At 44.6% G+C, this 18,015-nt stretch overlaps 1 protein-coding gene across 3 annotated transcripts in view; it reads right to left on the bottom strand.

Moving 5' to 3' along the window:
• The window catches only part of nbr1b (NBR1 autophagy cargo receptor b), a 118,792-nt gene that overhangs the window by 73,573 nt on the left and 27,204 nt on the right, over positions 1–18,015 (bottom strand). For all 3 annotated transcript variants that reach the window (XR_009798703.1, XM_061845259.1, XM_061845260.1), the window contains exons 8-10: positions 4,555–4,680; positions 2,154–2,360; positions 1,180–1,339 (exon numbers count right to left, since the gene is read on the bottom strand). Coding sequence is in view for 2 of the 3 variants with exons in the window: in XM_061845259.1 (XP_061701243.1) it covers positions 1,180–1,339; positions 2,154–2,360; positions 4,555–4,680 (493 nt within the window). In the remaining variant the exon portion in view is untranslated. The remainder of the gene's footprint in view (positions 1–1,179; positions 1,340–2,153; positions 2,361–4,554; positions 4,681–18,015) is intronic.

The raw sequence follows: 18,015 nt of genomic DNA, 5'->3' as shown, positions 1-18,015 counted from the left end.
GTGGTTCTACCTCCGCTCTTGTAGGTCACTATATGTTCCTCCCTCTTCTGGAAATAAGTGTTCACTACACCCACCTCCATCCTTTTTGCAAAGTCCACCACCATCTGCCCTTCAAAGTTCCTTTCCTGGATGCCGTACTTACCCATCACCAGTTTCCTTTACCAATATGTCCATTACAATCTGCACCAATCAAAACTCTCTCGCTGTCTGGGATGCTCAGAACTACTTCATCTAGTTCCTTCCAGAATTTCTCTTTCAACTCTAGGTCACATCCTACCTGTGGTGCATCGCCGCTAACCACATTATACATAACACCCTCAATTTCAAATTTTAGTCTCATCACTCGATCTGATACTCTTTTCACCTCCAAGACATTCTTAGCCAGCTCTTCCTTTAAAATAACCCCTACTCCATTTCTCTTCCCATCTACTCTCTGGTAGAATAATTTAAACCCTGCTCCAAAACTTCTAGCCTTACTACCTTTCCACCTGCTCTCTTGGATGCACAGTATATCAACCTTTCTCCTAATCATGTCAACCAACTCCTGATCTTTTCCTGTCATACTCCCAACATTCAAAGTCCCTACACTCAGTTGTAGGCTCTGTGCATTCCTCTTTTTCTTCTGACGACGGATCCGGTTTCCTCCTCTTCTTTGTCTTCGACCCACAGTAGCTGAATTTCCACCGACGCCCTGCAGGTTAGCAGTGCCGGGGGCGGGCGTTGTTAACCCGGGCCACGACCGATCCGGTATGGGATTCTTTAGATGAACGCTCATATTTGTTTGGCACAGTTTTTACGCTGGATGCCCTTCCTGACGCAACCCTCTGCATTTATCCGGGCTTGGGACCGGCCTACAGATTGCACTGGTTTGTGCCCCCATAGGGCTGCATTGATGTGTTCACAGTTTATGATTACCATATTCTTACAGATTCACTTTTTTTTTGCAAGCCCAATGTCACATGTCCTCATTAGGATTGATGTATCAAATTACTTGCGTAATGGCATTCCAGATGCAACCCTCACATTTATCCAGTATAGGACTGGCACTGAAGAGCTCTGGGGTTAAGTGTTAGGGAACAGGATAATAAAATATATCCTTATTCAAATTAAACATCCAAAGAATTATGTACATCAAAGAGCAAGAAAATGGTTTCAGTTTAATTAGAGTATTTTTTTTACCTTTGTATCAGCACTCCAACTCATTGTTCCTGCGTTCCTCATCTTCCAATACTTGATGAACTTGGTTCCAGGACGCAGACGGGTGCCATCGGGAAGGTTTTCATCTAGAAATGTCGCCGTCATGGTTGGAACCATCAGCGGACAGGGACGCTTTGGTCTCCTTAACAAAAAAATTAAACGCTTTTATAACTTTACAGTTCATACGTATTTTAGCTCCAGGTTAAAGTATGTTCAATCAAGTTGCTCCAAATATTTTAAATAACCATTTTTACAATACAAAGCCAATTAATTTAATATGTGGATTCTACAAATTTGCATAAAAATGCAGCATGTCACCTTTTATTACAGCCGAGTCAGAAACTTGACTCAACGCATGCAGTTACAAGCCGGAAATATTTTTCCGGGTCACCTTCCCATACCTATACGGCCCTCGAGAAAACACCACATTAAAGCCAGATTTGAACCCCGGACTTTAGAACTTTGAGGCAGACGTGCTAACTATTTGTCCACATGCTGCCATGTTTTGAAAAAAAAAAATGCCAATTTTCTGACAGGAACCACTTATTTTCACGTTACCTGTATCTGAAAAAAGTATTTTTATTATTTCCGGAGTGGTTGACATAAGCTGATACTTGAGAAAAACGTGTTGCAATTAAAATGTTTCAAGGCATGTTCAGTCTCAGGACAAATAAAACAATTCCCAGAATGGTTAAAAAAACACACACACAAACACAGAAGAGCAATACTTGGTTTGAATAACACCTTTGTCATTTCCTTTTTATAATGAATTTTTGAAACAAAATAATTGGGGATTTTATTTTAAACCCATATTAAAGAGCCCTACTCTGACCGAATAAATAGATTCTCACATTAATACTTAATACCAATTCATCATCTTTTGGGGTGTTGCGAACAGTAATAAATTTGACTTTTTCCAACATACTATGATATGGTACATATCTTTAGTAACCTACTCTGGGCTGTTGTGCTGGGTGGCTCGAGGCTGAAGAAGCACAGGAGAAGAACTTCCATCTCTCTGTGAGGAGCTCCACTGTATGCCACGTCTCTCCATCCTTAACTGTTTACGGATTTCTTTCACTTCAGCCTTCAACAGGCGCTTTTCTGCTTTGAGACGCTGCTTTTCAGCTTTCCGGAAGCTACGGTCACCTCGTCTGTAGAACCTGAAAAGCCATATTGTTATACCTATAAATAATGGGAAATGTGTACAATATAGAAAACCTCCTTTTAGCTAATTTTGACAACCTCAAAGACAGGAAACCTGCGAGATAACATGGAAAGAGAGCAACAGTAAATTTTCAAGAGGTAGAAGTGGGTAGGGAAAGTATTCAGACCACCTTAAATTATAACCCTTTATATTGCAGCCATTTGCTAAAATTAAGTTGATTTTTTTTCCTCGTTAGCGGAAGCACAGCAACCTATATTGAAAGAAAAAAAACTGAATTGCTGACATTTTTGCAGATTTATGAAGAAAGAAACCCTGAACTATCACTCAGCCATAAGTATTCAGATCCATTGCTCAATATTTAGTAGTAGCACCCTTTTGAGCTAACACAGCCAAGAGTCTCTTTTGGGAATAATGACAATTTTTTTTTTACACCTGAATTTGGTAACACTCCTTGCAGATCCTCTCCAGTTTGGTCAGGTTGGATAGTGAATATTGGTGGACAGCCATTTTCAGGTCTCTCCAGAGATGCTCAATTGCATTTAAGTCATAGCTCTAGCTGGGTTCTGAATCAATCAATCCATCCATCCATCCACCCATCCATCCATCCATCCATCCATCCATCCATCCATCCATCCATCCATCCATCCATCCATCCATCCATCCATCCATCCATCATCTGAGCCACTAATCCTCACAAGGGTACCAGGAGTGCGAGAGGCTATTCTAGCTATCTTTGGGAAGGTTGTGGGGTACAGCCTGAACTAGTTGCCAGCCAATCACAGGGTAAATAGAAACAAACACCACTACGCACTACAATCACACCTAAGGGGAATTAAGAATCTCCAATGAATGCGTGCTTTTGGGATGTGGGAAGAAACCGGGTCACCTGTAAAAAACCCATGCAGGCACAGAAAGAACGTGCAAACTCCACACAGGAGAGACCTAATTTCATTTGAAGTCCGGTCCTCAGAACTGTGAGGCAGACGCTCTATCCAGTCACCCACCGTGCCGGAGGTGAAGCTCCAGCTTAGTCTGAGGTCCTGAGCACTCTGCCGAAGGTTTTCCAGGATATCCCTTTACTTGGCCACATTCATCTTTCCTTCAATTGCATCCAGTAGTCCTGTTGCTGCAGCTGAAAAAAAAATAACCCACAGCATGATGCTGCCACCACCATGCTTCACTGTTAGGACTGTATTAGACAGGTAATGAACAGTCCCTGGTTTTCTCCACACAGAACACTTGGAATTTAGGTCAAAAGGTTCTATCTCTGTCTCATCAGACCAAAGAATTTTATTTCTCACCATCATGGAGTTCTTCAGGTTTTTTTCTTGTTTTTTTTTTTTTTTTTTTTTTTTTTTTAGGAAATTCCACGTGAGCCTTAATGTGTCTTGCACTGACGAGAGACTTCCATCGGCCCACCCTGCCATCATGAAACCCTGACTGGTGGAGGGCTGCAGTGATGGTTGAGTTTCTAGAACATTCTCCTATCTCCTAACTGGATCTCTGGAGTTCAGCCACAGTGATCTTTGGGTTCTTCTTTACCTCTCTCACCAAGGGTCTTCTCCTTCAATTGCTCAGTTTGGCCAGATGGGCAGTCTTTTTTTTAAAAGGATTATGGAGGCCACTATGCTCTTAGTAACCTTAAGTCCAGCAGATTTATTTGTTGTTTTAACCTTGGCAAGAGTTGCGCAATGGCACAATTCTGTCTCTGAGCTCTTCAGGCATTTTCTTGGATCTCATAATTTTCATTTGTTCTCATATGCACTGTGAGCTTTAAGGTCTTTTATACACAGATGTGTGACATCCCCAATCAAGTCCAATATATATAACAACACATAGCTGGACTCCAATTGAGGTGTAGAAGCATTGCACGGATGATCATAAGAAATGGACAGCACCCGAGAGAAATATGAATGTCACAGCAATGCGTTTGAATACTTATTGCTGTGTGGTAATTCGGTATTTCTTTTCTTCTTTTCTTTTAAATTTTCAAAAATTACCATTGTTTTTTTCCCAGTCACTAAATGTGGGGGAAAATGAACTTGAATTATTTTAGCAAATGGCTACAGTATAACAAAGTGAAAACTTTAAAGGGGTCTGAATACTTTATGTACTTACTGTATTTTAAAAATGTGACTGACTTAGCAATATTTCTGTAATGATAGTAACACTGGGGTCTTTTATTGTACCTGCTGTGGTCCGGGGCAGGTGATCCATGTTCTGGTATGGAGAGAGGCGTTCTGGCCCTCACCAAATTGTGACTAGGATCATGAGAGAAACTGCAAGGCTCACACAGAGTACAAGATGTACACACGCTGTGAAAAAAAAAAAAAACAACAACAACAAAAAAAAACAAATATATCACACCAAAACAGCAAAGAGAAAAATGAGGAAAGAGAGAGAAATTAAGTACAAACTTTGAATAATAAAAATGCATATTTCTGAAAGTAAAACAAAAAAAATCAAAGAATGTATTTTTTAAAGACTTAATTCCAATGTGTAAGAACCAACGGACAACGAAAGGAGCTGCTTGAGCAAGTAACTCTCACTTATAATGCCAATACCAAACAACTAGCTCAATTGATGAAAAAAAAAGAAGAGTTCTAATCATTACGGAATAAAAAAAACACAAATCAGAAAAACTAGAAAATAAATAAATAAAAGTAAAAGTAAAATAAAAGTAATTATTATTAAATTATTTTAAGATAGGTCTTTGGCTTTGTCATGGGTGTCAAAAAGTATGGCCAGCAGGCCAGAGCCAGCCTATCAGGGGAGCTCCTCTGGCCAATGGTACTGTTCTGCCAATCACTACAATTTTAGTTCATTTATACAAATATACTCCTGTTTTTAAAGAGCACCTGACACCAAATAATACATTTTAAAATAGGTATTGTGATGACAACTACTCTTCTTGTCCTTTCGGCTTGTCGCATGAGGGGTCACCAAGCCTATCTCCTGCATCTTCCTCTCGAACACCAAGTGCCCTAATTTCTTCCCTCACAACATCCATCAACCTTCTCTTTGGTCTTCCTCTCACTCTTTTGCCTGGCAGCTCCATCTTTAGCAACGTTCTACCAATGTACTCACGGTCTCGTTTCTGGACATGTCCAAACCATCGATGTCTGGTCTCTTGAACCTTGTCTCCAAAGCATCTAACTTTGGCTGACCCGCTAATGAGCTCATTTCGAATCCTATCCAACCTGCTCACTCCGAGAATGCCACCGTCTCTAATCCATACATAATGGCCGGCCTCACCACTGTTTTATAGACTTTGGGCTTCATCCGAGCAGAGACTCTTCTGTCACATAACACACCAGACACCTTCCGCCAGCTGTTCCAACCTGCTTGAACCCGTTTTTTCACTTCCTTACCACACTCTCCATTGCTCTGGATTGTTGACCCTAAATATTTGAAGTTGTCCACCCTCGCCATCTCTTCTCCCTGGAGCCTCACCCTTCCCCCTCCACCCCTCTCATTCACGCACATATATTCTGTTTTACTTCGGCTAATCTTCATTTTTGTCCTTTCCAGTGCGTGTCTCCATCTTTTTAATTGTTCCTCCACCTGCTCCCTGGTTTCAGTGCATATCACAATATCATCTGCGAACATCATGGTCCAAGGGGATTCCAGTCTAACCTCATCTGTCAGCCTATCCATTACCACTGCAAACAGGAAGCGGCTCAGAGCTGATCCCTGATCCAGTCCCACCTCCACCTTAAATTTTACTGTCACACCTACAGCGAACCTCACCATTGTTCTGTTGCAATCATACATGTCCTGAACTATTCTAACATATTTCTCCGCCACACCAGACTTACGCATGCACTACCATAGTTCTTCTCTTGGTACTCTGTCATAAGCTTTCTCTAGATGCATAAAGATACAATCTAGCTCCTTCTGACCTTCTACGTACTTTTCCACGAGCATCCTCAAGGCAAATAATGCATCTGTGGTACTCTTTCGAGGCATGAAACCGTACCGTTGCTCGCAGATACTTACTTCTGTCCTGAGTCTACCCTCCACTACTCTTTGCCATAACTTCATTGTGTGGCTCATCAACTTTATTCCTCTATAATTCCCACAGCTCTGAACATCACCCTTGTTATTAAAATGAGAACTAGTACACTTTTCCTCCAGTCTTCAGGCATCTTTTCGCCCGCTAGTATTCTGTTGAATAAGTTGGTCAAAAACTCCACAGCCAGCTCTCCAAATTCCTTCCATACATCCACCGCTATGTCATCAGGACCAACTTCCTTTCGATTTTTCTTCCTTTGGAGTACCTTTCTAACTTCCCTCTCACAAATCATTGCCACTTCCAGGTCCTTCACACCTGCCATTTTTACTCTTCCTTCTCTCTCATTTTATTCATTCATCAACTTCTCAAAGTATTCTTTCCATCTACTTAGCACACTACTGGCACCAGTCAACATATTTCCATCGCTGTCCTTAATCACCTTTACTTGGTGCACATCCTTCCCATCTCCATTCCTCTGTCTGGCCAACCTGTAGAGATCCTTTTCTCCCTCTTTTGTATCCAACCTAGTGTACATGTCATCATATGCCTCTTGTTTAGCCTCAACTTTTGCCTGACGTCGCATCTTAATGTATTCCTTCTGCCTCTCCTCCGTCCTCTCCATGGCGCACTTCTTCATTAATCTCTTTCCTTGTATGACTCCCTGTATTTTGTGGTTCCACCACCAAGTCTCCTTCTCCTCTTTCCTACCAAAAGGCACCCCAAGTACTCTCCTGCCTGCCTTTCTGAGTATCTTGGCAGGAGTATTCCAGTCTTCCAGGAGCTCTACCTGTCCATTGAGAGCCTGTCTCACGTCTTTCTGAAAAGCCGCACAGCATTCTTCCTTCCTTAACTTCCTCCTCCTGATTCTCTGCTCCACCTTTGTCTTCTTAATCTTCCTACCCACTACCAGAGTCATCCAACACACCACCATCCTATGCTGTCGAGCTGCAATCTCTCCCACCACAACCTTACATTCAGTAACCTCCTTCAGATTACATCGTCTGCACAAAATATAATCCACCTGCGTGCTCCTACCTCCGCTCTTGTATGTCATTCTATATTCCACTCTCTTCTGGAAATAAGTGTTAACCACTGCCAATTCCATCCTTTTTGCGAAGTCCACCACCATCTGACCCTCAAAGTTCCTTTGCTGAACGCCGTACTTACCCATTACTTCATCATCACCCCTGTTTCTTTCACCAACATGTCCATTGAAATCTGCACCAATCACAACTCTCTCTCTCTCTGGGATGCTCAGGACAACTTCGTCTAGTTCCTTCCAAACTTTCTCTTTCAACTCAAGGTCACATCCTACTTGTGGGGCATAGCCGCTAATCACATTATACACTTCTTCTTTTCCTTTCGGCTTGTCCCATTAGGGGTCGACACAGCGTGTCATCTTTTTCCATTTACTGTCCTTATGTCTTCCCTCACTACATCCATAAATCTTCACTTTGGTCTTCCTCTCGCTCTTTTGCCTGGCAGCTTCATCCTCAGCACCGTTCTACCAAAATACTCACTCTCTCGGCTCTGAACATGTCCAAACCATCGAAGTCTGCTCTCTCAAACTTGTCTACAAAACATCCAACTTTGGCTGTGCCTCAAATTAGCTAATTTCTAATCCTATCCAACCTGCTCACTCTGAGCGAGAACTTCAGCATCTTCATTTCTGCCACCTCCAGTTCTGCTTCCTGTTGATTCATCAGTGCCACCGTCTCTAATCCGTACATCATGGCCGGCCTCACCACAGTTTTGTAAACTTTGCCCTTCATCCAACCAGAGACTCTTCTGTCACATAACACACCAGACACCTTCCGCCAGCTGTTCCAACCTGCTTGAACCCGTTTCTTCACTTCTTTACCACACACACCATTGCTCTGGATTGTTGACCCCAAGTATTTGAAGTTGTCCACCCTCACTGTGTCTTCTCCCTGTAGTCTCACACTTCCTCCTCCACCTCTTTCATTCATGCAGATATATTCTGATTTACTTTGGCTAATCTTCATTCCTCTCTTTTTCACTGCATGCCTCATCTTTCTAATTGGTCCTCCACCTGCTCCCTGCTTTCACTGCATATCACAATATCATCTGCAAACATCATGGACCTAGCGGATTCCATTCTGACCTCATCTGTCAGCCTATCCATGACCACAGCAAACACAAAGGGGCTCAAAGCTAATCCCTGACACAGTCCAACCTCCTTAAATTCTTCTGTCAGACCTATGGCACATCTACGGCAAAAGGCGACAGCTTCGAATGTATGTAGTATTGAAATTCTGCTATTGGCCTGTGACCAGTTCAGGGTGCACTTAGCCTCTCGCTCAGCTGAGATAGCCTCAGCACACTCCCGACTACAATGCAGAGACACACGTCATACACACACCATTGGATCAAAATATCCTGCAGGGAAGAGCAGGAAGAAAGTATGTTAAGAGCCGCTATCCAGAGTCCAAGATAGTCAGCAGCAACTCTTTGTTTGGACACAACAAGATGACTGTTATTCAGATAGTTTTGCTGGTGCTTTGGCAATTGTGAGAACGATTAGCTGTGAGCTGAAATCTTCGCTACCATCCCTTTTCGTGTTTCCCTGCACTCACGACTCACTGCTCGCATGTGCATCCCCACGTCACTTAATACAAATGTAATGCTTTTCTAAATAAACGCAACATAGTTGTATTGCATGCACAGCATACATATTTTTTTGAAAGTGCCATTGATACCCAAATATACATTTTAAAATAGATGTTATGAAAACGACATATAATATCCACTTTGTAGGAATAATTGTGATCATCATTATCATACATTTGCTTCAAATAAAGAAATGCTTTGCTCTGCCCTAGATAACGTGGCAGCCTCCTAGCAGGAGATAGCAAGAACAAAAACATCTAATCATCAGAACTGATAGAACTGCTGCCTGTTAAAGAAATGATGACCACACATGTATTCAGCAATCTTCCACACATGCACACGCACATAACAAACATGTACACCTTGTTTCAAATTGTTTTGCTTGTTGTCTCCTTTTTGTAACATCCATGTAAATAAGGGGCGTCTTAAAACTAAAAAAATAGAGGTGCTGAGGAGAGGATAATCAGAGAGTGCAGTGGTGAATTGTACGAGGCAGTTCCTCTCCTCTCTCCTCGCGAGACTTGAACTGGTGTCTTTGCTTCCTTTTTTTCTCCTGTTTAATGAATGTCTGATTGGTGAACCTGACATTTACTTGGTCCTTCGAGCCAGATCTCAAGATACCTGAGGTTTCCAGGGGCCGAGTCAACGTCCAGGCAAAGACCATGGCCAGGGCACTTGAGACCCTTTCCGGGACTGGGCCTCGACTTTGCGCCTGGAGGCTGAGGGTTGACGAGAAGCGAAAGTGAAAACATCTCTGGTGAGTAGGAAACTCCGACACTCATGAGGAATGAGTGAATGCGCGTCTGGGTGACTGCAGCAGAACCAAACCTCGAGAATACTAGTCACTATCGAGTCGACTAATTAGTCTATAAAACTGAGAAAAAGGCAAGGTGTGTTCTCTACGTGAGCTCCGTGAAACGTGTGCATGTGTAAGTGTGAGTGGAGGTTCGCTACCTCATTTGAACAGGAAATTGAGTGACAACTGTTGGACGATGCAGAGGTAAGAATTCTCCGCCACTTGTGGTAGAAGCTTGAGAATTACCTCAAACGGAACGTAATTGTCACCCTGTTCAGGGGGAAGTCAGTATAGTCACCCTAGGTGAACCACTGACTCCAACAGGGGAAAAACAAATAGCAAAATAGTTGATAAATAGCAAAATAGTTGAAACGCAACATCTGAAAAAAAAAATAATAATAATGATGTGTAAGGACTAGAAGTTTGTAGAAAGCAAATGTCCTACTAAAACAAAACATCTAAATTTGTGGATAACACAATATGACTTTGCTGGCCAGCTCAACATACACACAAAAAATATATATAGTTAACCTGCAGGATAAAATAAGAGAAACACACACACACACGCAAAAAAAAAGAAAAAAGGCTGGACTCAAGATGATGTGAAAACGGCCATAAAATGTATCACATCTCATAAAGTTGATGTCACATAATTCGTCCAGGGAATGCAAGACTTGGGAAAATCTTACCACTTAAATGGTGTGAAAGTACAATAAATTTGGATGACAGCAAAGTACTTTCTCACAGCAGTAGGGAGTTTGAGGGTTAATATCGCGCACCTCTGGTAGATTTAGGGAAAAAAACCAAATTGTTCTGCCATTGGAAGAGCAAAATAAAATAACAAAGAACCATTTGAAGAATATATAATTGGAATGACTGCATGTTTTAAAGCAAACAGAGGCATTCCTGAAGATCACACTCCAGGGAGTGTGTATCAAGGGCAATTGAAAAAAATGCTCTTCATCCAAATTCAAATAATCTGAAAAACATTGGGTTGACAAACCGACTGGCAGCCTGTAACATTACGTTAACCAAGCACTAAATGCAGAAAGAGTGCTACAAAATAAGAAAAAGAAAGTTGACACCTTTCTGACAGAGGAAGGAGAAATTTATGGAGCTTTATGCGAAACATATAATAATTGTGGCTGCAGATGAGGAAGAGAGCAGAAATGCTCCCAAAATGAAACTTTTTAATTTGTCCCATACGTTTTTTGGGAAGAGATGGCTTGCTGAAACTCGGACTGCGCTTAATTCCCTCTCTGGCAGGAAAATAGAAGTAAAAAGAAAAAAAAGTAATTACTGGGAGGACAGTTAAATATCAAAATAGGAATCCAGCGCTCTATTATTACACCTTACATATTCCAAAAAAAACTCCCACAAGAAGAGGAGATTTCTTGCTGCAAACAGCTCAAGACGTGATTGAACAACCACAAAATGACGTAGGAAGTGACTCATTGCATGTGACAATGTAGTATAAGATAAACTTATAACAGCCCACACCAGACAAAATCATGATTATATGTACTCAGATGGTAAATCAGTCGTGGTAACAGGAACAAGACTGACTGACAAACTAAATCCACTACACAAGGAATGGACACCACCACACACGTCATTACAACAGAAGTGGAAGATTTTGGGACAATTTGTTTTGGTAGTACGAAATGTTCCTGATTGGACAGAAAAAGAACCAGATTTGGATTGGGACGACTGAACTGTACAGACAATATATTATTGGACAGTCTTAAACAATCTGAGACCAGATGCTGCTGTATTCACGGTGGTATCACAAGCTACACAGACAATACTGGAAAAATAGAGGAATAGCGACAACTACAGGGATCACAGTGACACATGGAGAGCTACTATAAAATTTGCTCATAGCAGTTCAATTACAAAAAGAAATAGCCATATGCAAATGTGCAGTACACACATCAAATAGAGACAAAAAATCATTAGGAAATGGATTTACAGATAAAACAGCAAAAGAAGCAACAGCCAAAACCTTTATGATATTAGCTGACCATGTAACCAATGAAGACATACTTTGAGATGATCTGTTAAACAAAATGCAACAACAAAGCTTACCAGCAGAACTAAAAGTGGAAAAAATAAGGTACTACATTACAAAATGGGAATTATGTCAGCACAGATACAAAAACAAAATTCTACCAAGAACATTTTTTAAGTGGGCGGCAATCTTGAGCCATGGAAGGTCTCAGGTCTCAACAGGGGGAATGGTAGCCCTGGTACAAAGGCATTACATGATCCATGGATTTAACGAGTGTGCAAAACACTTTTTTTGTAGGGCTTGTTTGATCTGTGTGCGACATAATCCACAAGGAAATGTGCATCCAAAATGTGGTCAGTGTCCTCAAGATACACATCCGTTCATCCCTCCATCCATTTTCTTAGCTGCTTATCCTCACAAGGGTCGCGGGGAGGGCTGGAGCCTATCCCAGCTGTCAACGGGCAGGAGGCAAGGTACACCCTGACCTGGTTGCCAGCCAATTGCAGGTCACATGGAGACAAACTGTCACGTCCCATCGGAACGAGATGTAGGACCCAAATGCAGGAACTCGGAAGACGCAAGGTAGTTCAAGAAGAGACACGTTTATTGTATGCAGAGTTCGGGGATCGAGCAGGCAGTCCGGTGCACGGGGAAACAACGCAGGCAGAAGTGTCAAGGAGTCAGGCTTACAAGGTTGGTCAGAGAACGGACGGAGGTCGGTACACACAGGTTCAGTCAGGAATACGAGAGTGCTGGAACGGGACATAAAGCTCAACAAACTGGCGGCGGACCAGTCGTCACCGGGTCCTATATATACGGGGGATGATCAGGCCGCATGAGGCACAGGTGTGTGCCTCCCAATCAGCGCAGCTGCACAGCTCGTGCTGAAGCGGCAGGATCATGACAGTACCGCCCCCCCCTCAAAGGCACGGCTCCCAGACGTGCCTAAACGAAAAAAAACAGACACTAATTAACACAGGCAGGGGTGGGCGGAAGGGGGTCCGGAGGAGGGAATGCCCCCCCCGAACCCCAGACTGGTGGCCATCCAGGCCACCAAACACGAGGCGTCCGGGCGGACAGGTCAGGAGGACGACCTGGACGCCAAGCACCAGGGTCCCCACGGGGCGATTCAGGCGGACGACCTCTGTGAGGAACCAAACGGCGAGGCAGGAACCAGAACGAGGCAGGCCACTGCTCCAGACGAGAACCTCCCACGCCGTCGTTGCAAGACGACCAGGGATTGGTCGCCAATGAGGCCAGGTCCTGAAGCGGCTGGGCGAACTCAGGAGTGAAGAAGATGATGGAGAGCAGGACCAGAGCCATGACAGCCACCCCGAAGTCTCTCCAGCTCCTGGGTGGCTCCACAGAACTCCCCAGCGCCTGCTGGACAGGGACGTGAGAAGGCGGCGGCGCCACTACCACCCCCTCCTGGACAGGAACGAGAGAAGGCGGCGCCAGTACCGCCCCCTCCTGGACAGGAACGAGAGAAGGCGGCGCCAGTACCGCCCCCTCCTGGACAGGAACGAGAGAAGGCGGCGCCAGTACCGCCCCCTCCTGGACAGCAACTTGAGAAGGCGGCGCCAGTACCGCCCCCTCCTGGACAGCAACTTGAGAAGGCGGCGCCAGTACCGCCCCCTCCTGGACAGCAACTTGAGAAAGCGGCCCCAGTACCCCCCCCTCCTGGACAGCAACTTGAGAAGGCGGCGCCAGTACCGCCCCCTCCTGGACAGCAACTTGAGAAGGCGGCGCCAGTACCGCCCCCTCCTGGACAGCAACGTGAGAAGGCGGCGCCAGTACCGCCCCCTCTGGACAGGAACATGAGAAGGCGGCGCCAGTACCGCCCCCTCCTGGACAGGAACGTGAGAAGGCAGCGACCCCGTTGCCGCCTCCTGGACAGGAACGTGAGAAGGCGGCAGCAGCATCATCAACTCCACCTCCTCCTGGACGGGAGCGTGAGGCGGCTGGGGAACTGTCGCCACCTCCTGGATAGGAACGTGAGGGCGTGCCTGTCGCCGACAGAGCAGGAACGGGGAGCAGCCGCGGGCCGGTCGCCGACATAGCAGGAACGGGGAGCGGCCGCGGGCCGGTCGCCGACAGAGCAGGAGTGTGGAGCGTCCGCAGGCCGGTCGCCACTGCCACTCCAGAGCACAGACGAGAAACGGCTGTGGAGACGTCGCCACCTCCTGGACAGCAGCGTGAGGCGGCATCGGGTCGGTCCCCACTGCCACGTGAGCTTGCAGTGCATCCGTTGAAACTGCAACGTGGGCGTGGCGCGGTGGCGAATCCGTTTCCAGGGCAACGTGAACCTGAGTAGGCGGGGAGTCAGTCGAAACTGACACGTGGGCGTGTCTCGGGAGCGGGTCAGTTCCAACTGCCGCGTGAGCTCTGCTCGGAACCGCCAAAACCTCGACGTGGGAATGGCGAGGAGGCGGGTCAGTCTCCACAGTTACGTGCACTTGGCGAGGTGGCGAGTCTGTTCCCACTGTGGCGTGCACTTGGCAAGGGGGCGGCTCGGTTTCCACGGCAACGTGAACCTGAGTCACCAGTGAGTCCGTCGCCGTTGCGACGTCAGCGAAGCTCGGCTGGATCGCCAATCCTTGCCGGACCTAGGCCGTGAGAGCCGCCAATTCGGCGCTCTGCCGCTCTATCTCTGCCCGCATTTCACGGTAGAACGCCTCGGGATTTGGCAACTCCTCCTCCCTCTGGGCTGGAAGATTCGCCACCAGGTGCGGGTCTGCGGGTCTCGCCGTTGCCGGCGAGGAGTGGGAGGACGGTGTCTTCGTTGCCGCGCAGCGAGAGACACCAGGGAGCGCCCGGCCGGGGCGTCTCCTCTGGCCACCACGCGGAGGTCCCGGGTAGATGGCCAAGCGAGTTCCCTCATACGGATTGGTGTACTTAAAACTACCGGGTGAAGACGTTCGGGTGCTGGAAACGCGGGGAGGTGAAACAAACTGACTGGGATGAAAGATCGGACGAGCAGATTCATAGTCAGAATAATCGGAGTCGTACTCCGCCAGCTGGTCATACAAATCACGGTCCTCCTCATATTCCGAAAAGTCAGAGTCCAGAAGAATATGAGGAGCCAGATGGGTCGTGTTCGGGACATATTCATACCTCGCTGGCGGAGCGTAAGACACGGAAGTGTCAAGGAGTCAGGCTTACAAGGTTGGTCAGAGAACGGACGGAGGTCGGTACACACAGGTTCAGTCAGGAATACGAGAGTGCTGGAACGGGACATAAAGCGCAACGAACTGGCGGCAGACCAGTCGTCACCGGGTCCTATATATACGGGGGATGATCAGGCCGCATGAGGCACAGGTGTGTGCCTCCCAATCAGCGCAGCCGCACAGCTCGTGCTGAAGCGGCAGGATCATGACACAAACAGCCACACTCACAATCACACCTAGGGGCAATTTGGACACAATGATAGATTTAGTCTAACTATACATACATTACAAGCACGTAAGGGTCTCATTCCATTCAAAACACTGTTTGGGAGACCATACAAATTACCAATATTTTCCACACAATGAGAGATAGACGAATGATGAAGGGAAATAAAACACACAAGTGGGTCCCTTTCAGGAGTTATTAACAACCCCAAACATCTTAAAAAATTGCAAAAAGGGGTACTTGAGTTCATTTGTTGATTGTAGGAAAGTTATTGCTTTTGAAACCATTGTTAACAAACAAAACTAATTTGTTTTTATTGGCCACTTGTAAGATAGCTGTTCTCATTCCCACTGCCAAGGTCGCTGTAGTCCGGTTACACATTGAAGTGAGACTGCTGTCATAATGGTGACTAAACAGTTAAATTTTGCTGTTGGGTGTTGGATGAAAACGCTACCCGTTATTTTCATTTTTCGGTTCGAGTGGTACCTGTGGGAACCACTCAAGGTCCCACCCAAAAAAAAAAAAAAAATAGACAAAACAAACTAAAAACAAAACAAATTGGATAACTACATACAAAAAACGTGTCCAAAAGATTGTGTTGTTTGCACAGATCCAGAGATAATACCAATGCTATTAATTGATAATGAATGCAAAAAAAATTAATAAATGAAAAAGTTGGGGGATTCTGTGTATCCATTAACTGTTTTCTAATGGCGTGTCACTTGGAAATTTCACATGCATCAATTTGATTGGACTAGAAACAAATTGGGAATTTTATCAGCATTGATGTGTAAAGCCATTTTTGTGCAATTGTCATGGTGGTGCGGCAGTAACTCTCTTTTTGATTTTTTTTACGCCGTATGCCTTTTCTGATGCAACCCTTCTGCATTTATTCGGAGAGAGAGCTGGAGCCAATCCCAGTTAACTTCGGGCAGCGGCAGACTACACCCCGAACTGGTCGCCAGCCAGTCGCAGTGCAGATGTCAACACCATCACTTAGCGGGAATCGATCTCACGCTGTCTTCACTTGAAATGTCCCTCTGAGGGAAACCCGAACTACAACGTGGCCCTCAAGAGAAATGAGTTCGACATCCCTGCACTAAACCATCAAAAAAAATGTAACAAGTTACTGTGCTTTAATAACCTTGTTACTGCCATTTGTTTATTCATCCTATATCTGTTTATGAATTAACATCTACTTTACATGCATCATTATCCGAACACTGGCATAGACTGAGCAAGAGCTGAATGACATGGATAAAATAGTAGAAAGGAACACGTGGATACACCTTACACACTGTAAAAGGTCATCTCAGCTGAGTCACCCAAGAGGAAAGGTGAGCAAAGACCAGCATACGGTGGGTGCAGATTTATAGTATCTGAAAATACCTGAAGGCTGGTGAAGATTTAAAAGACACTTGACTCATTTCGGGGTGACTTGGTCGACATGACTTCAAAATGGCTAAATAACATGATTGCATGTTGGGCTGCAACATTGACAGCCGTAATGATATTTTTGTTCATATGCTACTTTTGGACACCTGTAAAGCTGACAAAAATACATAACAACAGAACCAATAATTATACTCAGTCAACTATGCCTACCACACATAAGATAAAGAGGCGCAACCTCATTTCAAATAACGGTGGGTGCAGATTTATAGTATCTGAAAATACCTGAAGGCTGGTGAAGATTTAAAAGACACTTGACTCATTTCGGGGTGACTTGGTCGACATGACTTCAAAATGGCTAAATAACATGATAGCATGTTGGGCTGCAACATTGACAGCCGTAATGATATTTTTGTTCATATGCTACTTTTGGACACCTGTAAAGCTGACAAAAATACATAACAACAGAACCAATAATTATACTCAGTCAACTATGCCTACCATAAGATAAAGAGGCGCAACCTCATTTCAAATAACTTTGGTAAACAACTATACGGGATTCATGAGGCATGAGAGGAGGACTCCGTGTATGCCTCCCAGTGAATCAGTTCAGCACTTTTTCCATTCCTTGGCAGAGTCTAATTGCTGGGGATTCCATCTTTGGGCTTATGCTAAATGAAACACCCACTTTCTTCTCACCATTTGCCAATTTAATGCTACCTTAAACCCGAATGCCATACAAAAGAGTACGTATACTATGGAGGGAATATTTTAACCGAAAAAGCCTGAGGAACATTTTTTCATTATTATGATTATCTTTTTTACAAATACCAAACAAAACTGGTTGTTATTAATGTAGAATGCAGCTAACAAGGTAAACTATAGTTACATCACATGCTTGGGCCCTGGGCCACTAATGCGTGTCATTCCAACAGAAATCCCAACACAATGTACCCTGGAGGTAATGACTAAAACAACTCCTAACACCACTTGTCAGAAATGGAAAAGTGTTTATCCAACAACTAAGGCAGTAAATGATAAACTGATATTTTCTACTCATGTTGCATTGGCTAATTTCTCCTGTGTTAGCTTTACAGGGACAGATTTTAAGGTGGGAAGTCTCAACAAAACATGGTGTCATGATATCCATCTGCAAACTGCCCCACTGCTCCCATGCAGCGATTTGTTGTGGTGGTGTGTTGGTCAAAAGTTGAATGACACACTGATAAATGCAGCAGAAACGTGTACACTGGTATCACTGCTCTTATCTGTGACTGTGTTTGCATCCAAAGCAGAGGATATACAATTGGGCGCATCTATCTTTGGACCTCCCCCTGGGTTCTCCCGAAGGCGAAGGTCCTCTTGGAAAGACGGAGATCTGGATACATTGATGCAAATGGGATCCCAACGGA

This window comes from Syngnathoides biaculeatus, chromosome 16 (assembly GCF_019802595.1).
Source record: "Syngnathoides biaculeatus isolate LvHL_M chromosome 16, ASM1980259v1, whole genome shotgun sequence".
Taxonomy (NCBI): Eukaryota; Metazoa; Chordata; class Actinopteri; order Syngnathiformes; family Syngnathidae; genus Syngnathoides; species Syngnathoides biaculeatus.
Note: the sequence above shows the minus strand (reverse complement) of the source record. Positions and strands in the feature narration are given on the sequence as shown.